Source organism: Mustela nigripes, chromosome 5 (assembly GCF_022355385.1).
Source record: "Mustela nigripes isolate SB6536 chromosome 5, MUSNIG.SB6536, whole genome shotgun sequence".
Classification (NCBI taxonomy): Eukaryota; Metazoa; Chordata; class Mammalia; order Carnivora; family Mustelidae; genus Mustela; species Mustela nigripes.
Genome location: NC_081561.1, coordinates 85,419,074 through 85,446,407, shown reverse-complemented (window position 1 = coordinate 85,446,407; position 27,334 = coordinate 85,419,074). Strand labels below are relative to the sequence as shown.

The following is a 27,334-nucleotide window of genomic DNA, read 5'->3' as shown; positions in this document are numbered from 1 at the left end:
CTAGAGGGTGTTCTACTAAGCAAAATAAGTCAGGCAGAGAAAGACAAATACCATATGATTTCACTCATATGTGGATTTAAGAAACAAACCAGATGAACACAGGGAAATGGAAGGAAAAATAAAATAAGATAAAACAGAGAGGGAGGCAACCCATAAGAGACTCTTAGCTCTAGAAAACAAAAAATGTTGTCGGAGGGGAGGTAGGTGGGAGGATGGAGTAACTGGGTGATGGACATCAAGGGCGGTGGTTGATGGGTTTTATATGCAACTGATGAATCACTAAATTCTACCTCTGAAATTAATAATACACTATATGTTAACTAAACTGAATTTAAATTAAAAAACACATGTCTACATGTATTTTTATTTATTTTTTTTATTTTTTTTTTATTTTTTATTTTTTATAAACATATATTTTTATCCCCAGGGGTACAGGTCTGTGAATCACCAGGTTTACACACTTCACAGCACTCACCAAATCACATACCCTCCCCAATGTCCATAATCCCACCCCCTTCACAGACATGTCTACATGTATTTTTATATGACATGCATATTTACATAGGAAAAAAAGATTAAGCAAAACACCCAATAACAAAGACTGGGTGGGTGTCCACTCCACATCTCTCTGGAGCAATATTTTGGTTCCTTACCATCACAGTCAAGCAGCATTCACACACACAGAAAAGCCATTGCCTAGGTTGTCCCATCTTGCAGTTAACTTGAAAGACACCAGAAGAAGGGAACTGCTCTGAAGGAGCTAAGAATTCCATTTACTTGACAGTCACTTCTGTTGCACACATTTGTCACTTCATCCTCCTCACTCTATTTTCCAGGTAGGAGAGACAGCTTCTGGCCCAACAGTACCATGACTCACTCAACTCTGAGCCACTGAGATATCTGTACTTATGTTGGTTTTTTTTAGTAATTGCATTTTCCAGACAACTGACCCTTCATTGACAGCCAGACATTGACCAGGGCCCTATGATAGTGCCACCATCTTCCCCTATCAGTGGCAGGCCAGCCACTGGCAACAGAACCAGCCAGTCTCGGTGCATAGTGCAGAATAGGAAATGTTGGATGCTACTATGTTGAATTTCAAGCCACAGCAGGTAAGAGTAAGGTGAGGAGGGAGAATGAGTGTCAACATTGGATCTGACTCTGCAAAGAACTGAGCAGCAAAAGGATGCATATTGGGCCCAAATAATTGAACTGAATTGAAATGTCAGATGCTTACCAAATGTAATATGACTTTTTTCTTAGAATAGAATGAAGTGTGTTTGTTTGTTTGTTTGTTTTTTAACTACCAGACCCATTCATTCAGGCATGGCTATGACTTATGCAATTATATGGAGTCTGTAATAGCAGTAACTTAGTTTTCATGGTTCAAAAGAAAGTTTACTTCATATTAATGTTCTTAATGTAATGAGCTTAAATAGTCTTCCCTTCTATCTCATGTAATTTAGAAATATGAATTCTGTCCTACTAACAACTTTCATGAACTAGACAAAACACAATGTCCTTAGAGAAACTCAGAATGCTTTGGAAAGTAAATCTAGATCTAAATCTCTAAAAATTCCCCCCTTTTGGCCTGTCCTAACTTAGCCAATGCTAACAAATTTAGTTCCAGATTTGTAAACACCATCTAACTTCGAAGGTGACTCAATTCTTGGAATGACTTCAATGCTATAGTCTCCTGTATTATCTTTAAAATATAAATGGCTATAAGAAGTTGAGTGACATAATTAACCATATGACTGCCTATCATGTAAGCTTCTGCCATTTGTAATATTTGTAAAAACAAATATTTCACAACTTTGGTTTCCATAACCATGAAATTTACAGTTGAGATTTCTTATGCAAAGATTGTAGTAGGTTTCATAGCAGGCTCCTGTCTGTAAGCAAGAAGACAAAGTAAGAAAATTGATGAAGACCATAATACAACTCAAACAACACACTTGGGCGGGAGGGACAACTAAGGCATTCTCAAACTACAGAAACCACTTCCTCTCTGAATTCAGCACTGAAACCATTCTGTGGATTTTTAAAGAGAGATGAATATTAAGCATGCAATTCCCATTGCACCAGCAGAAATAAACTATTAGTTTGGCATCTCAAACAAAGCTATGCTGTAGACTAGAACAGCATTTTCCAGAAGAGGCTGATCGCTAGGTTCAGCTGGGGTAATTAAAAAATGTGCCTCCCAGAGATACTTGATTCATCAGGACTAAAATGGAGCCCAGAATCCTGTTGCTTTTTTAAAGCTCCCCCAACAATTCCAGTGGCCAGCCAGGTTTCAGGATCACTGACCTTGTAAACCATCACACAACCAAGCATTCCAGATTCTACCCAGAGCAAGTTCCCCAGAGGAGCACTGGTAATTCTTACAACACAAACACATGCCACGGTCATTCAGATACTCCCCAAATATGCTCTGTTCTTGCCACCTCCCATTCCTTTGCTTCCCAGCTCTCATCTCTTAACGCTTAGTTACTGGAGCAACAGCTTGAACGCTGTTTTCTCAGAGTGGAGAACTAGCTACCCTGACCAGCCAACTTTGCCAAGCTCAAGAATCCTTACCTGTGTTCTAAGACACAGAATTCTGAGCACACACGTTAATCATAGAAGGTAACATTTATAGAGCCCTAACTCTGTGCCAGGTACTGTTCTCAGCCTTTTGTACATATTAACTTACTTAATCCTTCTCAAAACTTCCATGAAATAAGTATTACCGTCATCCTTGTTTTCCAAGTGAGGAATGAAGAGACGGACATTAAGCAGCATGACCTGAAGTCAGATCATAGTGGTGAAAGAAGAATTTTGTCTCGGACAGTGCAGTGTAAATTGTGTACAGACAATGTTCATGAGATTAAGGAATTTCCTGGATTCTACTTACTATGGTACCTCTCCAGAGAATTTCACACTCCTTGCATTATCCATTGCTAGTTTGTTTTTCCACAGGATCTCTCTTTTCCACTGGATTGCGGCTCTAAGAAACAGGAACCCTGTCTGTTTTCTTCTTCCTCAATGTCTCTTCAACGGCTTTCAATGTATCTTTCAGAAAACAGTGTTCATTCACTTAATATCTGACTGACTCATTGCCAATGTCCCTCTCAACAACCAAAATTAACCTCCAATAGGTTTTCAAAATTCTAATAAGATGCTTACTTCCTATATCTTATATAATAGTAATTAAAAATATTTTAGTGTTTGCTTGTGTAAGGCACTCAGCTATGTAAAAGAATACACATGCCTGATAGAAAATGCATGAAAACAAGTCAAGAAAATATGCAAGGATGTTCACTAGCCTCCTAATACATTGTATACAGCTTGGTAAGCAAATTTCCTCATTTCACTTGAAATGGCAAAAGCACAGTGAGAGCTTCAGAGTGTGCCCCATCCACAAACCCTCCTCTTGTAGAGTGGAAGAAAAAACTTCAAATCTTTTCAACTTTATTAAGGAGGCTATTATTTGAAAATCATTATGAAGGAAAATGGCAAATGCTTAATAAATAAACCTTCTAAAGAGTTTCTAAAATCATAAAAGTTGGCAAATGGCTTTCCTTTATCCAATTTTTTTAAAGTATATTTTATACCTCACAGGTCCATATTTTGTGAAATCCCTTTGATTTTAGTGTTGGATGTGCATAGAGTCTAGTGAATATAGGCCCCGTAGAACCACTCCCACCTAATCACTATTCATTTTTTCCATTCTTGGTGTAAGAGATGGACTACCACCCTCTCTCTCATTTCCCATTCCCAACGGTAGGTGTAAGCTGGGCCCCAACCAACACATCACATCCTCCTCTCCTAGGCACCATGATCAGATTAGAAACATTCACGTGGGTCATCAGAGAGAAAATGGAACTTTCTTAGATGTCTGAGAAGGAGTCTCACACGTTTTCATACTGGACGGAAACCAGAAAGGATAGAGGGGTTGAAGCTGCTGCCATCTTACTTTCACATGGTGCCTGATACAAAACTAACTTAACAAAAACAGAAGAGATGGCAAGAACATCCTCTAAGTCCTACATCCAGCCATGTGTATAAATCCAGATGTAATTTTGGACATTTCAACCATGCAAGCAAATAAATTGTCTTCTTAAAGTGGTTTGGTTCAGAATTTCTTTGACTTTCAACAAAAGAAATTCTGGCTGCTATTTATATTTATTTCTAATATAACACATGAAGATGATGTCATTAAACAGATAACCTTTTTTTTCTATTCAACTAAATGGACATTGTGATGATAAAAGATTGTTTAAATAATACCTATTTACAATATGCAGATAGTTAAGTTTTGTGATTATATTGCTAACTCTCCACACAATAAGCCTTTTAATGCTATTCATTCTCATACACTGAATATTCTTTATGCAACATCCATACTCAATATTATGTATACCATGCTACACAAAAGACCACCATAAAAGCAAAAGGAGTGTGTGTGACTCAGCCCAAATAAAGGGTGTTTGTTACATTTCTTCCCTTAGATTGCCAAGTGGATCTTTTTTGTACTTCTTGTATCATATGGAAACCAATTTTTATTTGCTTATTCTGGGATTTCCTACATCTTACATGGCCTACCATACAGTACATGTTGTATACTTGTTAAATAAATGAGTGAATTCTGACAAGTACAAAAAAAAAAAAAAAGGCTAATACACAGAATTTTGCCTGACATTTAAATAAACACAGGTGTATTAGTTCAAGATTTTGTCACCATCAGATTTTATATTTGGTCTCAGTCATAAAAAGAGCAATGATTAAAAACAAATGAAGATAATTTTAGAACCTTAAATAATAATATACATCAACAAAATTACATGCAATAGTAAGGTAAAGGAATTTTTATAAAATATATCAGTAGTTCAAGGAGTTTTACTTATTAATATTTGTCCAAATATGTAAAATTATACTCATTATTAATTTCAGCTTATTATGGATGTTGCCAATTAGAGCTTGCACCAGACATGTCTTCACTGCTTCACCAGAAAGGAAGTTAAGTTTCAGTTCATTTTGAACATAGATCTATCTTATACCATTAATTCATGAAGGGTTTGAAATGACTTCTTTGAAACTGTAGGATATAAGGCCAAAGGGCATCCCTACTCAAAGAAAAGGATGCTAATGTCAGTCTAATTCACATCCTTAAAAGAATTTTAATTGAACTTGTACCAATACTTTCTGTATTAGGGCTTTTCACCTATAGTAAAATTATAACCATTATGCGAAACTGTGGTCATCTTACAGAACTGACTCACTATAAGCATGAAATTCATTAGCATTTACACTAAATTAAAAGCACAAAGATGACTAACTCAAGTTACATAGGCAGGTTAAAGGGTTAGTTAATTCGAACAGCACATCAATATTGCTATCACTTACTTAATATCCACCCAGCCTTACAATTAGCTATGCCACAGAAAAATTTTTAAAAATCCAGTAAGAAATTTAGGCATGGAAAAGGAAATGTGCCAAGGAAAAATATATTACTAGTTCTATCCCAAGAGATTTAATATCTTGGGAAAGATTTAACTCAGATTATGGACAAAACACTCTAACTCAGACAACTTAGAAATTTAGAAAATAACAGTAATAATCTTAAAAGTATACTGTTTTTCATTCTAGAAAACCATGCTGTTAATTTCAAACACTGAACATTTTTTACTTAACTGAACTTCTATACACAGAATTTACTATTACTTTCTCCTACCTTAGAATCCAGGAAATTCCTTAATCTAATGGACATGTTTGTCTGTACACAATTTACCTGAAGATTTCCAGTTCTGAGTGTCTTCAACCTAATAATGCTTTAAAATTGAGGGACATTTGGTCATTTAAAATTTTTAAAATAAAGAAAATTATAAAATAAACAGAAGGAAAAGGGTTTCTGTGACGTTGTATTTACTATGGAACCCATTCAACATAATTCAACAACTCAGAGCATTAACAGAGTTTAGTAGCAAGTAAAGAACAATTATCCTTCTGATAGCCTATTTGGAGGATACTAGATAATTAAATGAGGAGACAACAGTAGACACACTCTACCTCTTCCTCTAGCTATTTTCTTCTCTCTTCCCCTAAACAACCAAACTGCATGAAAGGGCTTCCATTGCTTTATGTCCCCTCAAGACTCTTCATACAAAGCATCAGCAAACATTTCCTGTGAGGGACCCAACATAAGTAATTTTGGCTTCAAGGGCCATTCACCTCTGCCACAGCTACTCACCTCTGCCATTATGGCACAAAAGAAGTTACAGACAGACAATCTATAAAAGAATGGCATGGCTGTGTTCCACTAAATCTTTGTTCACAAAACCTGTCAGTGGGTCATTTTGATCTGAGGGCAATAGTGTGCCAACCTATGCTCTAGTCTAAGGTTTCTTCTGTTTAATCTTTCCTGGGGACTCTGACTTACTCCAATGGCTTTAGTTATCACTTATGAGCCAATGACACAATTTATTCACGAGGCTAGATGTCTCAGCTCCAAACTCGCCCTACTCATCGACAACTCCCTTGTCCCATGAGCTCAGTGTGCTCTAAAACTAAACTCAAGATCTTCTCTTTCAAACGTATTTCTTACCTCAGTTATGACATTAACCACCCACCAATTTATCCTTGGCAGGAATCTAGGTGTTACTCTTTACTCATCCTTCTCTCTTCACCTATTGTACATATTATAAAATCATCTCTAAATACCAACTTGAGTCAGCCTAATGTCAGCCAGCCCTTCTGCAGCCATCCTTATCCATACCTTCCTTCATCTGTCAGTTAATCTTCCCACATCTACTCCCGCTCACCTCCCAACTATTCTCTACACAGAGCCAGAAGGAATTTTGTTAAATGCAAGCCTAATCATATCACTCCTCTGCTTAAACCTCTGCAGTGCCTTGCCCATGTCCATAGGATAAAATCCAAAATCTTGAATCCAGTACATAAGGTGGGCACCTCCTCTACTGCCCAACCTCATTTTTACGACCTTTTCCTCTTAACCAGTGGTCTCCCGGGTCTTCTTTCAGTACCTCAAATGTGCCAAGTTCTTACTTTTGGACATCCTATTCTCTCAGCCTACAATGGCCTCTCTTTCCATGCCATGCAAGGCCTCCTACTTTTCACTGAGCCAACTCCTTGTCATCCTAAATGAAAGCCAAAAACCTATCAAGCAAAAAATTGACAGTTTTGAATACCAAAAAACTTAAATGCATATACAACATACATACAACATAAAAGAAAATAAAATGGTTAAAAAACAAAAAATTGGGAAAATATATGTAAGATACATTAGACCAATTCTTAAATATAAAACAGAGCTCACACATCAATACAGAAAAACAACAACAAACAGTTCTCAGTAGAAAAATGGGCCAAAAACATGAACACAAGACTCACAAAGGAAAAACTGTAGTGGTAAATGAACATACAAAAAATATTCACTATCCCTAGTAATCAAATACACAAGTCAAAACAAAATTAGGTATCATCTTCCATTCATCAAATTGGAAAACATTTAAAAGATTAAAAAGGTACATTTATTTATCATTTCAAGGTCCAAATCTTTAAAATAATTATTATCTTCATATTACCAGATTCTCACTATCAGAATTAACTGACATCATCCAGACTGGGAAGGTTGTTGTCATTGTTTTGACTAATCTATAAGGTGTTGCTGCTCTATAAGAAACACTTTTAAAAGTCATTAGTGTCGGGGCACCTGGGTGGCTCAGTGGGTTAAAGTCTCTGCCTTTGGCTCAGGTCATGATCCCAGGGTCCTGGGATCGAGCCCCACATTGGGCTCTTTACTCGGCAGGGAGCTTGCTTTCCCCTCTCTCTCTGCCTGCCTCTCTGCCTGCTTGTGATCTCTGTCTGTCAAATAAATAAATAAAATCTTTAAAAAAAATAAAAAAAGAAAGAAAGGAAGAAAGTCATTAGTGTCATACAGGCTGTATTTATGAATATATTCCCCCCAAATGATGTAATTTAATAAATCCTCACGTTGGAATACTCAGAGACATCAGTTTGCCTTCCCACTATTTGTTCATAGAGGCAAGGTCAAAGTGACTTGAGGAGGCAGCCTAGCAGAGCAACCCTGCCTTGCCTGTGACAATTAGTTGTTCACCTTTGTTTCATTCCTACACTTTTTATAGCTTTAATGGCACTCTGTACACAACACAAATCATCTAAAAGAAAAATGAAGTAATGTATATTAAAGTGTCAGAGATTTTAGGAAGGTATTCAGAAAATCCTTTAGCCAAGTGTCTATTGGTGGTAGATCAAATAAAAGAAACATGGTGTACCTCTTTTTCTAACTTAAATTTGTGTTGATTCCATAAGTTTAAGAATATAATATAAATTCATATATAATTTATAAAATATAATTGATGAATTTTTTTTCCATCAAATTTATTTAAAACTAGAGTCTAAAAACTCCTGAATGGTCGCATGAGTCACCCAATTCAACTATAATACTGGACTAAGCTACTAAAAAATTGTCACAATCAAAAGCTTTTTTACAATGTTTTCAGCAGGGAAAATGAACTTGGGACGGGAGATTTTCTGATTCACAGTTATATTATTTTCCTGTATAATTTCAACAACAACAAAAACTTTATAGCTACAAGCACATAAAACCTAACATCACTAAGCAAATTCAGCCCTTAAAGACATCTGACTTTTTACTTGGGCGTATTCCCCACAAACGTTATTCATTTTTTTAAGATTTTATTTACTTGAGAGAAAGAGAGAGCGAGGGGGAGGGGAGCGAAAGGAGAGGGAGAAGCAGACTCCCCACTGAACAGGGAGCACAACTGTGGGGCTCCATCCCAGGACCCCAAAATTATCACCTAAGCTAAAGGTAGATACTTAACCAACTGAGCCACCCAGGTGCCCCAAACATTTTTTACTTTTGTACCATATATTCTGAAATAAGAATAAGAATTTGGGGGGTACCTGGGTGGCTCAGTGGGTTAAAGCCTCTGCCTTTGGCTCAGATAATGATCCCAGAGTACTGAGATGGAACCAAACACTGGGCTCTCTGCTCGGAGGGAGCCTGCTCCTGCCCCACCCCTGCCCCTGCTGTCTGCCTCTCTGCCTACTTGTGATCTCTGTCTGTCAAATAAATGAATAAAATCTTAAAAAAAAAAAAAAAAGAAGAAGAATTTTTATGGAGGAATACAAAAAAAGTTAACCATGGTTCTATGAAGGGGGAGGCATGAGGACTTTTTATTTGGCATCTTTATGTGCTGTTTGAATTTCCTCACTGTACATATGGTAAGTCTAGTAGAGGGATTATGTAGGATACCATTTTTGGTTTTTTCTTTATAAATTTATATTTTTCGTAAGCTACAAAATTAGCAAGAAATAGAGTGATAATTTTACTTTGTCATTCACCATAAATACTTGTCATTAATTAGCACATGTTATACCTTTTGTAACTGTTACTCAGACTTAGCCACCTTTACTCCAATAAACAAACCAAGGATAATGCCACCTAAAAGAAGGAACTCAGTGGCTAATAAAAAGAACTAGATGAGTTCCCAATTTTGGAAGATTTATAACCAGTTATGATATGCCTAAGACAAACCATATTTGTTCATTAATAGTTGGAAAGTAGTCCAGGCCTGGCTAAATCTTATCTAGAGGTTGATGAAGAATGAAACCATCTAAAGAGCACAAAGGATAGAACTGTGGTCCCTTTTTCCCTCCAAATAGCAAGTACACAGTGCCACCTGCTGGGGAAAGCAAAGCCATCACTCACTACAAGTAAGGCTTTTTTGATAAATTCGGAATTATTTACCTGAGGCTGAAGCAAAACAACCAGGGATGTGGGGAGACCAGATTGTGCTATAAATGACACTTTCGTGGCCTCTAAAGGTGCACAGAGACTTTCCAACAGTTGGATCCCACTATAAACAAATGAATAAATCAATTACTTAGAGGTAAATTCAAATTTATGTTTATATACATAATATATACAATACACCACCTATGTATTTATATGTACACATGTAACAGTCAGACATATCTCAAGGATTCTTTAAAGTCTATTTTCATATAAAGCAGAACAGTATTTAAGGGACCAAAATAATCAATGCTGAGCTAATGGTTAGTTTACAGCCAAAAGGTTAAAAATGTTTAAATTCTAATAAATGCTTTACTATAGTTTTTTTAAAAGAAAATTAGTTGTATAATTGAAACGATATAGAAGTATGTTCTAGAAAAGAAAAAAACTCAATGAAAGTGTTATGGAAGAGACCATTTGGTTTTAAATACAGTAATGCTAACATACCAGCTTGACAGTTTGATCCCATGAGCCAGACACCACAAGCTGTTCACCTCTGGTTTGGCTCCAATCAACACTATAGACCTAAAAATATTTTAATGTGTCATTTAGAAAGTAAAGGAGCATGAAATTCAATATTATATTTTATCTCTTTATAACAGTGATAGCCAGTTAGAATAACTAATTCACTTCATTGAAACATCAAATGAAGTCCTACAAATCTCAACATGGTGCCTGAGAAATGGGAAGGTCATTTTGCCCATTCTTCCAGACATACTCCTTACAGATAAGATTCCCTTCTATTTTAACAGAATGCTACAGATGATTTCCAAACCTCCTTCACTAAAACAAATCATATATATTTTTAACCTACCAACAAATCACTGTTTGAAGCACCCTGTAGAAATGTCAAAGCAGATTAGAAAGTTAGTCGTCTAAAAAAGCTTGCCAGGTCAGTGTTTATCAGAAAGCATTAAAATTCAATTAATATCCCTATCTGGCCTTTCTTAGAAAAAGCTTATAGGAACCAGGTAATCCTTTCAGATCTCTTGGTAAACAGCTTTAGTTATCCAATGCTGCTATTCTAATCTATGCTTTACTGCTTTCAGTGAACCATTTCAAACAAGCCATTTGAAAACTTATGGAAATATGTTTTATTCTGTCATCTTACACAACAGATTATATATAGATCGCTACTGTAAGCTAAGTTCCACAAAATATGTGCATAATTGTTCTTTATTAAAGTAGTACTGATGTGGACCTGAGTATACATCATTAAATGTAACCAGCCAGCAGATTCTTCTGAATCTTAAAAATTCTAGCTACCACATTTATGTAGGAAGCAGAGGGTCTGCAGTTTGCTGTAGCTTAAGTATGGATTACCTCTTCTCTGCTGTCTTGTACATGTACCATGGCGAGTCATGTTGGAGGCTCAGTTTTAAAAATATCAGTAATACTAATCCTATCTTTGCTTAAAACTGATATTTTTCTCATCATGGATTTTTTCAATTGGGATTTTTAAAAAATATTGCATCAAGACATTATTTGACTACTGAATTTTTGGGGGTCCTCCTTAATCATGTAACTAAGGTAAGTGCCCCACCCACCCTATCCTAGTCCCAGCCCTGCTGCTGTCCATATTCATGCAGAAGAGAGAGCATCAGCTGGAACACTGCAGAAGCCACAATCCAGCAGTGAAGAGCACCTCTTACAGAAGGGGCAGCAAAAGCCAAAGAGCTGCTATGGCCATCTGTTATGGGCGGAAATAGTCATAGAAGTTCTTGAGAGCTAAAGAGCTTGATTTTATCCTCTAGGCCAGGGCATGGCACATTTCTTCTGTAAAGAGCAGTAATTTGGGGCTTTATGGGCCACTTGGTTCTGTATGTCAGCCTGGGAGAGCACAAAAGTAGCTATAGGTGACACTTGATGAGTAGGCATAGCTGTATCCCAATAAAACTTTATTTACAAATCAGAGAGCACACTTGGTTGGCCACATCTCATGAGTAGCAGTCTGTCAACTGCTACTCTAGGCTGATGTGAACAGTCAAAAATAACCACAATAGGGGCGCCTGAGTGGCTCAGTGGGTTAAGTCTCTGCCTTTGGCTCACGTCATGATTTCAGGGTCCTGGGATCAAGCCCCACATTAGACTCTCTGCTGCTGTTAGCAGGGAGCCTGCTTCCCCTCCTCTCTCTCTGCCTGCTTCTCTGCCTACTTGTGATCTCTCTGTCAAATAAATAAATAAAATGTTAAAAAAAAAAAACACAACAGCAAATGTTTATTGAGCACCTACTGTGTGCCAGATACTGTCATAAGGATTTTACATGTTTTATCTCATTAATCTTCACCTCTATGAAGTAAATACTGTGCTAAAACCCAAGAAGTTTAAATAAATTGTTGAAATTCCTAAGGCTAGTAAGTTGCAGGGCTGAATTCTGAACCTCAGCAGCCTCACTGCAGAATCCACTTTTAATCATGACGCCAGGCTATCTCTACATCATGCTCCATGAGGGCACTGTGGAATTGGAATGACCTTGGGCTGCAATATCAAGGAAATAAAAGTCTCCCTTCCTTGCTGACTCACTGGTATCACCCTTCATTAGAGCCCAGATTGATTCCATTTTGTTTTCATGAATTATCCAAATCCAAGGACTTAAAGCCCCTGTGAGCTTAGTGAACTCCTATTCATCCGCCAAGTCTTGGCCCCATTACATCCTTTATGAAACAAGCTTCCCCTCGACAAAACCCTCAATGACTGAAATGCTTCATTCCATGCATTCTGATAGCATCTTTCTTGTACCTACCTAAATTTTACATTTACCATATTTTACTACAATTTGTGTTAAATACCTGCTAGATTCTGGAAGATCCACCATGTGAGCAAAACCATCCTATATGTCTGTCTACATCCTTTGCAACTTAATAAGCATTCAATAAATGGGAGTTAAGTAATTTATCCAGCAAAATTAACCTTTACAATCTGTATCACTAAGTAGTTATAAAGAGCTTTTGTTTTCATTTCAGAGGATAACAACAGATATAACTAAAAACTAAGATCAACACCTCAGATACCACTGCCTCTACACGTGTCCAGCATGATACAGAATTTGACACCTTGTGACTTCTCACCTTTTAAAACTGTGAGAGCCCCCACAGGCTCGGAGAGAACCCAGCCCTAGTGAGAATAAAAGACAGGAGGTAAGAGAACTATGGCAGTGTCCCATCAGTCCCATAAGAAAGTGCAAGCAATAGGACTAGGACAAAACTAAGGACAGGACGCACATGGTGATGTTAAAAATGGGACAACAGAGAAGAAAATAAAGGCAACTCAAGTATTTTATGTGTTTTACTGTGTTTACAATTTAGGATATGGGTAAGTGACTAACAGTACAAGCCAGGATATTGTTTAAAAAAAAAAAACTATAGACATAAGTATAAAATGGCACTGGGATGGAAAATTCAGCTTGATGCCCAGAAGAGAGGATCTAAGCAGGGCCTTGAGGCCTAGCTAAAATGTCAGTAGCAGAAAACAGAAATGAAAACAGTGATCATAAACTCCCCCAAAGACATACAAGGGCATGGATAGCACCCGAGGGATTAGGACTAGAGAACACTGCAGGATAACACCAAGGTTTTGTGCTTGGGGACTGTTGGTGGTGGTGGCATTAATAAAATGGGAAGACTGGAGGAAAGAAGATAATGTGTAATTTTAGACATAACTGACTTTGAAGTGACAGCAAGATAGTAAAGTGGAAATGTCTAGCGGAAACAGGGTTTGGGCACTGACCTCAGGCTCTGAAAAAAAGTTTACAGCCAGGGAAATGTTTGGGAGACAGTCAAAAAAGGATGAGTAGATTCCATTATCCCAACTTCAAGTTACTTCACTAGTCCATTCAAGCAGTATTTACTAAGCACCTATTATGTACAAGGAACAGGGGAAAGAGGGGTATAATGTTAGACAAGCCCGATAAAGTCCCCACCCTCAAGGATTATAGACAGGCTATAAGTAAACAGTTTCAGATCATGATTTTAAAGAAAAGCTAGAGAGTACAACAAAACCAAGGAAGGAGACTGGGAAACAACAAAAGGGAAGGAGGCACTTCTTGATAGAGTGGCAAGGGAAGATCCCACTGAGCAGAGACCTGAGTATAGCGAAGACAGAACTCTGCAGGTTTGAGAGGAAAGGCTTTGGCAGAAGAACAGGAAAAGACCCTGAAGCAGGAAACAGGCTTAAAGATCAAACAGGGTTTGATCCCCAAGGACCATGGTTAAAAGTTCGTATATAATTTCTCTTAAGAGGCTACAGCCATCAAGCCCACTCTACCTACCACCTAGACTGTAGGCAGCATCCTTCCACAGGCCTCCCCATCTCTCTTTGCTTACCTCCAATCCATGATCTGCACTGCATAAAAACACACATATCATTCCCCTGTAGGAAGCCCTTCAAAGGTTTCATACTATGGGTTTCCTGCAACTTACCATTACCATCTCAACTTACCAACATTGAGATTTGTCTGTGCTGCTGCTTATTACCCAAAGGTCAAAACCATGCAAAACTATAAATGGTTTAGGGATGCATACATGAGCAGTAAAACTAAAAAGAAAAGCAAAGAAAACAGAAACAGAAATTCAGAATTAGTGGTTACTCCTGGGAAGAAGGGAGTAAAGATGAAAGGAGAGAGAACTATAGAATCAGAAAAAAAAAAAAAAAAAAACAAAAAAAAAAGTAGATAGAAGATAGCATCTGTAAGCAGTGGCTCCAACAGTATAAGGGATGTTTTATTTTTAAGTCAGATGATGAATATGCAAGCATACATTTTACAGCTTACATTTATTTTATACGCATGAAATATAAGAATCTTCAGTGTCTTTCCACTAATTTGAGCTTAACAGCCAAGGCGCCAACTGTTCAGGCCTGCAGGCTCAATCCCTCCCCTTCTAGCCTACACTTTCCTTTGCCTCCAATGCTATTCCTCTGGCATCTCCATCTGAATAGTTAATTCCAACTCCCCCTGTAGACCTAAGGATGCCCTTGTACTCCATACATTCCAGCACTTATCACATTATCAAGGAGATACCCAGCAGCTCCACCACTCCCCCACCCCCGCAGGTCACTCCCCCACCCCCCCACTCCCGCGGGTGAGGATTCAAACAGGGCAAGGAGGACCACGTCTGATTTGTTCATCTCCCCCCCAGGCTCTACACCGTCCCTTGCGCACTGTAGGGTTAATCAAAGTTTCTGGAATGGATGAAGGGGCAGAGAAACAAATATGAACGAAGAGCACATCTCACATTAGTCCAGTCTTCTACCCTTTCCCTATTCCCAATTCCCCCCTCTACTGCTGCTTAAACAGTGGACATGGCTTGATGGTTAGATTAAGGATAAAAAAGAAGAGGGGTATGCAGTTATGCTTTAAAACCAGGGTCCTCTAAAGGCCTATGTCATGTAATTACTCTTGGCAGTGGTGAGAAAATTAGTTGAGAAACTACAAAAAGAAAAAAAAAAAAAAAAAACCCTGAAAAATATTTTGTGCTGCCTTATGAAATCTGAACTTCATCAAAATCACTGTTTGAGAGGACAGATTTTATTACTGAAAGCAATTCCCAAAGAGCTCATTTTTAATCTGCTGTATAGCATTGCCCTTTTTAAGTTGGTCTATTTAATTAAAAATCATCAAATAGAAACTATGTCCAGAATGTTCATACTTATCTGTATCAATACAAAGGAAAGGGACACTGACTTTTAATTACTGAGCGATTAGAAAAGGATACATATTTCTTTTAATGTGAAACAAGTTTTTAAAGTTTATCATTATAAAAATTTTTAAATGCACATAAAAGAAAAATATCATAATAAATCCCCAGGTATCACATCACATACTTTCCAAAATCATCAACATTTTGCCACCTTGTTTTATCTGTCCCATTAACGATTGCTGGAGTATTTTAACATCAGAACACTTCACTCATAATTAAGCAGGTAAGGATGTTTTTCTTTCTTATAGAAGCACAAGGCTATTTTCACCTAAAAAGATGAATAACAGTTCCTTAACATCATCCAAAACTCAGTCCACATTCTTATTTTCCCAAGTGTCTCAAAAATGTCTTTTCACAGTTGGTTTACTTGAACCAGAAACCAAACAAAATCCATTTTACATTTAGTTGTTATGTTCCTAATCTAGGAAAGTCCTCCTCTCCCACCTTGCTTTCCCCACTCACCCTTCCCATGACATTTATATTATTGGAGACACAAAGTTAATGGTCCTGTAGAATCTTCTACACTCTGGATTTGGCTGTTTCCTCATTTTGTTACCATTCTCCTTCACCCTTCCCATTTCTTTAAGCTGGAAGTTAGGTCTAGAGGCTTGATTACATTCAGTTCAATCTTTTTTTTTTTTAAGCTTCCTTTTGTATTAGGTGTATACTTGCCGGTTTACCCATTTTTAGTGATCCTGAAACTATTCAGAAGATGGAGCAATGTTAAATGAATGTTTCAGCATCCATAGATGGCCTTTGTCTACAGTCATTACTTCATCTGAGGAAACTCAATGGTGGGCTTTCTAATTATGCTATTCCTTCTGTAATTATTAGCCAGGATTCTGTTATGAGAAATTTTCCACATCAAGCATCTGATTATTCCACAATAAAATTCATTTAAGAAAGCCAGATAAGTGCCTTGATTCTTTATCTTAACAATTTTCAGAATGAGTCCACTGTCCTAGTAATCTTCAGTGGTGTCCTACTGGTTGTTTCTTAATGATTACAACTGCATGTAATGGGTGGAAATTTAAGTGTATCATCTCTCTACACATTGTCTCTTCTAAACTTTTGATGTTCATTCCATTGGCCTTTCATAGTTTTCCGACACAAGAGGAGGTCTTAGATTCATCTTGTATGTTTCTTCTCATTCCTGGAATCAACCATCTGTGCAAAGATCCCAGTTCCTTGGTATTTAGAGGCAGTAATCTGGGCACTAGGGATATTCACTGTGACTGAGTTGTCACTGCTTTTTGGTCTTTATAGTCCAAAGAACCAGGATATATGTACTTTTCTAAACATAGAAAAATAAATGAGTCTGTACAGATATGTCTCAATTTTAAAATAAAATCTCTTTTTAACTTATTTATTCTCATCATTTTCTCTTACATAAAAATTTTTGGTTTCTGATAACATAATTACTGTTATGCTTTAACCTACAATTTAATATGAGTTTTTTAAAATTTAAATAATTAGCCAACATACAGTACATCATTAGTTTCAGTTGTAGAGTTCTATAATTATTCAGTTGCGTATAACACCCACTGCTCATCAAATCACGTCACGCTCTTCTTAATGCCTATCACCCATTTACCCCTTTCCCTACCCACCTTCCCTCCAGCAACCCTCAGTTAGTTTTTTAGAGTGAAGAGTCTCTCCTGGTTTGTCCCTTGATTACTTCCCATTCAGTTTTCCCTCTTTTCCTATATGATCCTCTGTGCTGTTTCTTACATTCCACATATGAATGAAATGAAATATGATAATTGTCTTCCTATACCATAAGAGTTTCAAAATAATAATACTGATCTTTCTGAATACAGTTTACAACTTCTTTGCAATTCTTTTTGTTTATCAGACATATCTCATTTGGTTATAGACAATCACAATACTGTATTTTAAAAGTAACATTTCTAGTTAATTATTTTCAAGACCTAGCTATGATGCCAGTTTGATATACCACTAGATTAATTTGTTTGTTTTCAATTTTTAGCAATTGCTTTTTTCTTTTTTAATTAAATGGTGATTTTTAATTTTGTAAAATATTTCAACTGTTCCAAGACCAAAAGTATAATACAAATTATATTGGAGAAATTATCCATCCTTGTCCTCTCTTCCCCGATTATTTCTTCCCCACATCCTTTAAAGGTAACCACTTTTATTAGCTTTTGGATTATCTTCCCACTGTTTCTTTTTGAAATATATACAGAGATAATTATATATATAATTATATATATTATATATACAATATATAATATATATATATATACACATATATATACAAATATATATACACATATATATCCATGTATATATAAAATATATATAAAAGTCCTCCCTGTCTCACATAAAATGTAAATTCTAAATATACTTAAATAGCTCTGCCAATAATTCCATAGGATAACTTCACTGGATATCAGATCATAGCTAAACTAAAAAAAACCTTCTAGTTTCATGTGATTCAAAATTATCAAATAAGACTGTACATATGTTATCTACGTATGTTTCCTTCCAGATCTAAAGTAGGAGGCATGGGGTTCTAAGTTCTAGACATGATTCACTCACCAACCTACTTTGGAGACAAGCACAGAGTTTGAGACCCACAATGAGTATATGACAGGAGACTACAGATAGAGCAGTAGTAGTCATGCATGAAACTCATTCTTGACCCAAAAATATTCCATTACAGTTTCCATCTATTTAAATCTATCACTTCCTCTTCTTTAAAAAAAAAAAAAAGTTCTAAAGCTTTGAGTTCACCCCTTTGTAAAGCAAATCAAATCATGCTTTTTATTAAATATTTGTTAATCTACATTTTGAATCTACAATCCTCAAAATATTAAGCAATATACTTATTAAGGTCATGAGAACGGAATGCCTACTGAGTTATAGAACTATTCTTTTTTTTTTTTTTTTTTAAAGATTTTATTTATTTATCAGAGAGAGAGGGGGGTAGAGAGCAAGCACAGGCAGACAGAATGGTAGGCAGTGGCAGAGGAGAAGCAGACTCCCTGCTGAGCAAGGAGCCTGATGTGGGACTCGATCCCAGAACGCTGGGATCATGACCTGAGCTGAAGGCAGTTGCTTAACCAACCGAGCCACCCAGGTGTCCCATGCCTACTGAGTTAAAGCAGTGGCTTCCAAACATCGCTGCATGCTAGAATCATCTGGGAAACTACATAAAGCTTGGTTCCAGCCCCCAGACATTGAGACCTGGGTATGAAGATTTTTTAAAGGCCCTTAGGTGATTCTAGTAGGTTAGAATCAAACACATACACCCTAGGCTCCAGTCACACCAAGGGACCTATGGAGTGCCCGAGCACGTCCTGTTCTTTCACAGATCTGCACCTGTGGAGATGCTTCTCTCCACCAGACATTGGATTTCTACTAATTGTCCAAGACTCAGCTCAAATGATATCTCTCTTGTGCCCTCTCTGTACCTTCTAGACACTTCTTTTCAATATGATCACACTGAATTAAATGGTTTGCTTGAATGTCGAGAACATAAATTAGCACCTGAGTCTTATTCATATTTGCATCTTCAATGACTAGAATATGCCTGGTCCATAACATGTGCAACCAGTATGGACAGATCTAGCTGCTTCTTTTTTGAGAGAGAGAAAGAGAAAGAGATGTGTGTGTGGGGGTGGGGGGAGTCTTTTTTTTTTTTTTTTTCCAAGAGAAGGAATGTGAACAGCGGGAGGGGGAAAGGAAGAGAGAGAATCTTGGGTAGGCTCCACACCCAGTTATAGAGCCTGACGTGGGACTTGATCTCACAACCCTGAGATCATGACCGGAGCCAAAACCAAGAGTCAGATACTCAACTTATTGACCCACCCAGGTGCCTCCAGACCTGGCTTTTTAAATACAATTAAAACTTTAAGATATTAAACAAAACAAACAAAAAAAAGTGAATGCTTTAACAACATAAGGATTACAAAGTGAAGGATATCTATCACATCCTATTTGTAGTAAAATCCATAAAGACTCAACAGACACATGATTGGAAACTAGTTTTCTCCATAATCACAATTTTGGGGGGGAAGCTTTACACTTATTTTAAATTGTAATAAAAATCTTACTGCAGTAACCTACTCCAAAATTTAGGAGACTAAATACCCACAAGGAACTATATCAAGTCCAATTGTGTCCTGGAAGAAAGGAAGAGAGGAGGAAGCAAGGGAGGGGAAAGAAAAGAGATCTCTTTAGCTGAGAAGTCTGTTGCACAATTAAACATAAATGCAATTTCTAAAGGGAACAAATTGGTGTTAAATGCATGACTCACTGTCAGTCTGCATTAATATATTTATGGGCATCCATCTTATAAACTTTTCAGCTTCTATCTTATCATAGGAGTAAGTCATTAATTTTTTAAAGTAAGCAGATCTTAATCATATAGCACATCTTTACCGCAAAACGTATAATTAAATACATTCTCTACCCAATGAGATACTAAGTAAGTATGCAATACTTACTTCAAAGATAAGTTTTCATAAACAAAAACTTTAAGTAGATCAAATCTTTAAAAATTAAATTCAGCAAATTGATAAGATTACTTTTTGACAATGAAGACAAATGTTAACTATTTTTAAAAACCGTAATAAGTACATGGGAAACTAGATACTGATATAAACATTAAGCTGAGTCAATGTCACCTTGAAAGTCATTCCTGACTTTCAATAGACTTTCAATGGCTTTCAATAGCACCATGTTGTAAGTCATGAAGTACAGAAACAAAATTCTCAGTTCACCCTTTCTTCTTCTTGCTGAGTCATTTTTAAATTTTCCTATTCTTCCACTGCTATATACTCAGCCAGGCTAAGCCACAGGTATTTAATGGGCTCAAAAGACATAATGGCCTCTGCGGACTGCAGTTAAACAATGGAGAGAAGAATCGGGTTCTTGCTTTGATGCTAAGTTTAGAAGCCATGCACACAGATAATGTCCGTGTTTTTCTTTCTTTCCATTTCACCAAGCACTTCATTCCTCAGGCCTAAAATATATCTAGGTCCCAGGTCTTGGATTTCTCCTTTTCACTTCAGCACCTTCTCATCTGATTATCTGAAAATTGATTAGACATTTTCTCAGTTATAAAGTGATGAAATGGGTAAGTGCAGGTTTCCTAACTTGTTCTCTATCTAACTCTAGTATAATAAGATATAATTATATATAATAATAATAGCACATATTTGTTTATAGTGTTGGTTCTGTTCTAAGTACTTACAACAACCTTATGATATAGACTACTCTTATCCTCAGTTTGCAAATGAAAAAAGCTTAGGAGAAATAAGTAACTTGCCCAAGGTCCCACAGCAGATAAGTTACAGAGCCAGGATTCAACTCAAAATTGACTGAAACTAAGCTGCTCATCCTTATTCTATACTATATTACCCATGGGAAAAATGACCCATTATTTGCTATTCTTGAACATGTTGGTGGGAGAAAAAACATAAAAGGAAATCAGCTATGCTTGTTCACTTACTTACTTATTTAACAAATTTTTATTAGCTCTTAATAATAAACTCTCACTTGCCCTTACATCCTTTTAAGTGTTTCTGAATATTTGTTATAGAGACATGCTTTGAATATATGCTGTATGACTCCTCAATGAAAAAAATGCCAAATATTTGGTATTATGATACTAAGCCTTAAGTTAATCACCAGAAATTCTTCCTCTTCACAGTCTTTCATAGTCTTACAGAGGGTATCCTACAGTTTCTTTATTCATCATGCTGCTTGGCATACTTCGATTTTTACTAATGAATGTGAGAAGGACAAGTATATTGTAGTGGGGCCAATCCTCCTTTATTCCTTGCTCACAGAACCCTAATTTTATTCTTTAGGGGAAAAGCTCTGTCCCTTCCTTGCTTAGGTGAAGGCAGGAATGGTTGCTTGTCTCCTCATAAGTGACACGGTTAGGACAGGGCATACTATGCTCTTCTAGCTACACAGATGTGAAGAAGCATGTCTGCTGGAGAACTATGAGGAAGTTTTTCCTCAAAAAAGTCCCTAGACAGGGACATTCACTTTTTTTGCCCTTTGACCTTGAAAGGTGATAAGATGATATTTGCAACTATAAGCAGCATAAGGAGAAAATAATACCCACTGAGGATAACAGTGCAAAGGCAAGGACAACTTGGGTATTTGATGGCATTGTCAAGATTGAATAACCAAGCCAGCACCCATTCCACCTCCACATACTTGGTTGTGTGAGATAATAAACTCTGATTGTTGGACATGCTTTTAGTTGTAGTCTCCATTACACACACAGCCAAGGCACCCTAAATGATGTAAGCATTTATCAAAAATTGCACCTGAAAAGAAATTAAGGGGAAAAAAAGCCTGAAAGAAAAAAAACCCAAAAGAGGTCTTCAACTCAAAAAAAAAAAAAAAAAAAAAAAACCCAGTTACATCATTATAGAATGATATAAAGCTGACTTCACGGCAGTTCAAATAGCAGAGATGAAGGTGCCTTACCAGTGGATTCAAAGTAACCCAAGACTATCACAAGGCCAAGAAATGGACAGGAAGCCAGGTTAGGTAATATTAGAGCCAGAGGCTTAAGATTATGGTGGCAAAGCCTTAAAAAGCTCAGCACTGATCATCACATTTCTAGAATTAAATAATGTAGGCAATGTCAGAAATGACTATGAAAAAGGGAAATATGTGAAGGAATTTACCAAAGGGTAAAATATACAGACACCATGTAAACTGAAGACAGGCTAAAAGAATTACAGACATAGAATCTGGAAGAGGAAAGACTAAAAGGGGTCATGGTGGCCATTTTCAAGGGTTCCCTGGAAAAGGGGACTGGACTCACTCTCATCACTTCAGAGTAAAGCATTAAAAAAATAGTTGCTTGACAGACAGTAGATTTGGGCTTAAGATGGCAATTTTTCTTAACCATTAGAGCAATCTAAAGTCAAATAAGTTATTTCATGAGATAGTTTGATCCCCTTTCACTGAGATAAGTAAAGGCTGAGTGACTGTCATCAGCAACACTCTAGGGCAGTATTTCCCAGAGAATAGTAGTACCCACACCACTGGATGTATAACAGATGGTTTTAACTGGTACATACATTTCATTTCATTCATTACATATTTATTTTAATGTACATTAAAAACTAATAAATGTACCTTTTAAGTTAGTTATCAGTTCCACGGCTTCCTAAATATAACAGTTTTAGGATAAGTGAAATAACAAGTAAGGGTTATTTAAAAAATATATTAAATCAATATACCTCATTTAAGATAATTAGACTTATTATTTTATGACCTGTTGGCTATAGTCCTAGAATTTATAAGACAAACAATATAAAGCACCAAGAATTTTTAAAAAAAGAAAAAACCTTTTGAGAGGAAAAATGTTAAAGCAAAACAAAACAAACAACAACAAAAAAAAGTGGTATTAGAAAAAAGCAAAAATCATGAAGGTAACACAAAAATGTCCAAATTGTGGACATGATGCTTTGTGGGGATTCTTGCATTGACAATCCTGAAACTAAAATTTCTTCTTTACCAAAGTTGTTTTCAGTGATTCTATGAAAACATGATCATTTATAAGTACATTTATTCAAAGAGGCTTCACCATAAAAATAGAGGAACTAAAATTTTCCATTATTTTCAGTCATAATCTTAGAGATACTGATTTTTAATAGTAATAGCTACACAATGATTTCTGGAATCCTCACATGACTAATCTTTTTACTTCAAAAGACTAATATTCTTGCATCTAATAAGCACTGACGGGAGGCCTTCCATGGGCCAGACACTGTGGCAGACACAAGTTTGAATGTAAATGTGCAAGTTTTCATTTGAAGGATCTACTGCTACCTGGAGGAAAATTTTTAAACATTTAAACTACAACACCAAAAGGGATTATCTTTATCATCACGTCCATTAAAAATATATATGTAGTTCTATATGATTGAAAACCAAACTATTTTCTACACTACATATATATACATACATACGTAACACACACACAGAGAACCTACACACATGAACTGGCTTTTGATTCCCAACTTCTTCAGTAAGCTCTGTCTCATAATCAGTAGTTGATGTTCTTGCTCCAGTATATTCTGAAAATCCTTCAGAACCTTCCTGAAGCCCTAGAGGCAATCTTGTGAAGTCTTTGTGAAAAGTCCGCCTACCTCTGTCTCCAGGCAGTCTTAGGGCAGGCATATCCAGGGGTAGGAAAGTGACAGGCCTCTCTAGAGGAAATGGGGCCACAGCATACTTACAGTACTGGAGGCATTCTCACAGACTAATGAGAAGACTGACCTTTTCTTCTTTCCTAGTTCCTTGAGCCAAGATGTACTTTATGTTTCAATAATCAAATAATAAATGACATCCAACATGTATAAGAAATACCAAACTTAAACTTCCTGTCCCCATATTTGCATCCCCGAGTGGATTTCATCCAAAGAAAAATAATCGGCCCAGGAAGACTGCCTTCCTACCTCCTGAGTGTGTTCCTTGTAGACTTGCAGGGGCCCCGTGGCCTTGGCAGTGTCCCACAGCTGCAGCGAGCCATCACCACTACAAGTGACCAGGACATGTTCGTTGTTCTCACTCCAGGTCACGTCAAACAAACCATCGTTCCAGTCAAAGCTACATCAGAAAAAGTGAAAACAGAACATACAGCTACTCGGGCAGCTGAACAGAAAATAACAATCATAATTTTACAGCTTTTCTTCAAGTTTATCACATACTATTTCACAAAGTCTTCATATTATGGAAGATAAGCACAGCAAACACTTGACAGATAAAGAATGCGTTCAGAGAGGTAGAAAAAACAGCCCAGGGTGCCTGGGTGGCTCAGTGGGTAAGCATCTGCCTTTGGCTCAGGTCACGATCTCATGGTCCTGGGATGGAGTCCCGCATTGGTCTCTCTGCTCAATGGGGAGCCTGCTTTCTCCCTCTGTTCCTTCCCCCTGCTTGTGCTCATTCTCTCTTTCTCTCTTTCTTGCAAAAATAAATAAAATCTTAAAAAAACAGATTAATAAAAAAAGAGAGAGAGAGAGAACAGCCCAGGTCATACATAAAACAGAAAACTGCAGAGCTAGATTAAAATTAGGTCTCCCATCTAGAAATTGGGCACGATTTATGTGAGGCCGAGATGCCATACCTAGGTGCTCACTGGTTTTTGTAGTCGATAGAAGGGAGCAGTAAGCACTTCATAATACTAATTTAGACCAATTATTTCAACTTTCCACATAAAATTTTCACCTCAGCTATGAGCAGGTAATTATCTTCTGATAGGATTTGCTTTCTTTTCTCTGACACTGACTAACCCTGCCAGAAGAGTTAATATGTCCAACAGTCAAGACAGTCATAGAAAGAAAAAAGGGCAAGAAGTGCTTAGGTAACTCACAAAATGGACCATCAGCTCCTGAATAAGTAAAACTAAACTATGTGAAGAAGACAGCAAAGTTAAAAATGTCCCACAGTATACTAACCAGTTTACACACTTTTTAAATGTTTGAGCCTCATAGTTTATAACTTGGCCCTAAGAAACAAGGCCATTAGAAGAAAAATTTATATAATCACAACTTACTGGCAAAAATGTGTTCTGTACCATGCAAATGCTGACTTTTTTTTCTACTGCAAATCTAAAAATTAAAAAATCTTTTACTCATCAAAAAAGATTCAAAATCTAATTATATTAAGGCTTTAATAGCAACAGAGAATACACGTAAGTTTAATCCTGAGAGCCACCTTACCTTCTAAAAAGTCTAAGCCCAGATTCATTTTGATCCAGTATTAGAAGGGTCCCACAGCCTAAGGGGGGGTGGAAAATCAAAGTTATGCTGTTGAACTTGTCAGGAGAGCATCTAAGGTCAAAGGGGATGGAGCACTGAGCACCTAATTTTACTACCACAAATTCCTCCCTAGTTATTGAGACTATGTATACAAAATGATCAGGACTGTGCTTTCCATTTCTTTCTATACTATGCCTCAACCATGAAATATTAAACTTATCTTACCTATGTCTGGAATCCAGACACAGCTCTAACAGAGAGGAGAGATATTTGAATTCATATTCTGTGGCCAGGCAGGCTGTGAGGCACATCAACTCCCACACAGGTGTTGTCATCTGTTTTTATACTTGAGAAGCCTTTGGCCTACAAACCCCAGAAACTCCTCCTCTCCTTCTACTGCCTTACACTGCCTCACCAATAAACCTAAAATACATTCAACATGGGATTTTAAAACAAAATACCTAGTGGAATTTACCACATACTAGGCGGTAAAGTGCTGAATACTATGTTATCTACCAAAAATGAATTATTTCACTTAAGGGACAAGCATATTTTAAAACTTGTACTTGTTATACAGACTAAGGGAGTAAAAACACTCTATTTACACACGACTGATTTTTTTTTTTTTTTTTTAAATATCGACTCCTTGTAAGTTTTTACGAAGGATTTAATTTAAAATAACAAACTCATGAGTTTCAACCTAACTAGTGGGCAAGTATTGTAAATCTGAATGTGCAAATGCAAGCAGTAAAAGCTAAGTGGTGAAAACATAATTAAATCTTTCTTGCCCTCTGAGTTTTAGAAATCACATTCTTTTTTTCAGCTGTTAAGATCAAAACAAAACAAAAAAACCTATCAAAGGCTGACATTATGCACGGAGCTTCAGTGCGTAAATAACAGCTAGGATACAAATTAAAAGTTGCAAATTTACGAATGGAACCCCGCCTTTCAATCTAGCCCTTGAAAAGAGACAATGAATTTGAACCTCCAGCAACTGCTTGCAACTGTGGGGATTGCTCCAGAGACAACAAAAGTAGGGGCAGAACTTGGATCAATTGTTAGAAGCCAAGAGTCCGCTGAGGGCCACCCAAACATCCTGGAGATGCAGACTGTGGGGATGGGGGACTCGTTAGCAGGTAGTGGGAGGGCCCGCAGGGGTGACCTTGCAGACCGTCGCTTTCCAAGGAGGGATCACAAACGCCAAGCCGACTCCCTACAAGTGGCTTGTGCCTGGAGGTGGGGGTAGGGTATTGGATCAGGTGGCGGTGGAGTCGGTGCGCTAAGTAATAACGACACGAGCCAGGAGGCACCTCCCACGAGCTACTTCCGCACCGTAACTGGGAAAAAACCATGGACTTCGGTCTCCAGACCCACTTCCCACGGTGGACAAAGGAGGAAGCGGGAACTGGCCCGTTCCCAGGCTCCCCCTGGTGTTCATTTGTAGCACTGTCTACTGTCGGAAGTGATTTTCCGACGGCAGCGTGAAGCTGGGGCTCGACGAGAACCCGCCCCCGCCCCGGCGACGCGGCCTCACCCGCGATGCCGTAGTGCTGGGCTGCGGCGCAGGCAAGCCGACCCGGCAGGTACGGGGAGAACTCGGCCGCGTAGCCGTGGCGGCCGGGCACCCGCAGCGTCCGCACCGCTCCACCAGGCGCCCCGCTCATCCCGCCCGCCGCCTCCGGGCCTCGCCGCCCAGGGACCGCCACAGCCGTTCCGGATCGGAAGCGGACAGTCCCGGCACGCCAAGTAGAGAGGCCCAGGAAGACGAGGCGGAAGTGAGGTCACCTGGAGCCCTGAATGATAGATTTCGATTGGTCCGCAAAGGAAAGGGCATTGACTCCGACAGAGCCCATTTTTATTTGGGGCAAAACAAAGCGATTGGCGCCACCTACCCTGAACTGTGATTCTAGGATTAGGTGATGATTCTGACAACTTCTGTTTTTGTGTATCAGCCTTCTCTGCGGAGTTTTTTGGCTTTTATTAGTTCATTGAGATTTCGGAAGACTGGCATCAAGAAGTGTTTCTGACGATTACAA

General features: G+C 37.6%; 1 protein-coding gene across 1 annotated transcript in view; it reads right to left on the bottom strand.

Annotated features, from left to right (window-relative positions):
- The window catches only part of PEX7 (peroxisomal biogenesis factor 7), an 88,931-nt gene extending 61,863 nt beyond the window's left edge, over positions 1-27,068 (bottom strand). Inside the window, exons 1-5 of the mRNA XM_059399177.1 lie at positions 26,833-27,068; positions 25,260-25,317; positions 23,997-24,147; positions 10,289-10,366; positions 9,797-9,905 (exon numbers count right to left, since the gene is read on the bottom strand). Coding sequence (XP_059255160.1) covers positions 9,797-9,905; positions 10,289-10,366; positions 23,997-24,147; positions 25,260-25,317; positions 26,833-26,962 — 526 coding nt within the window. The 5' untranslated portion in view covers positions 26,963-27,068. The remainder of the gene's footprint in view (positions 1-9,796; positions 9,906-10,288; positions 10,367-23,996; positions 24,148-25,259; positions 25,318-26,832) is intronic.
- Positions 27,069-27,334: the final 266 nt, after the last annotated feature.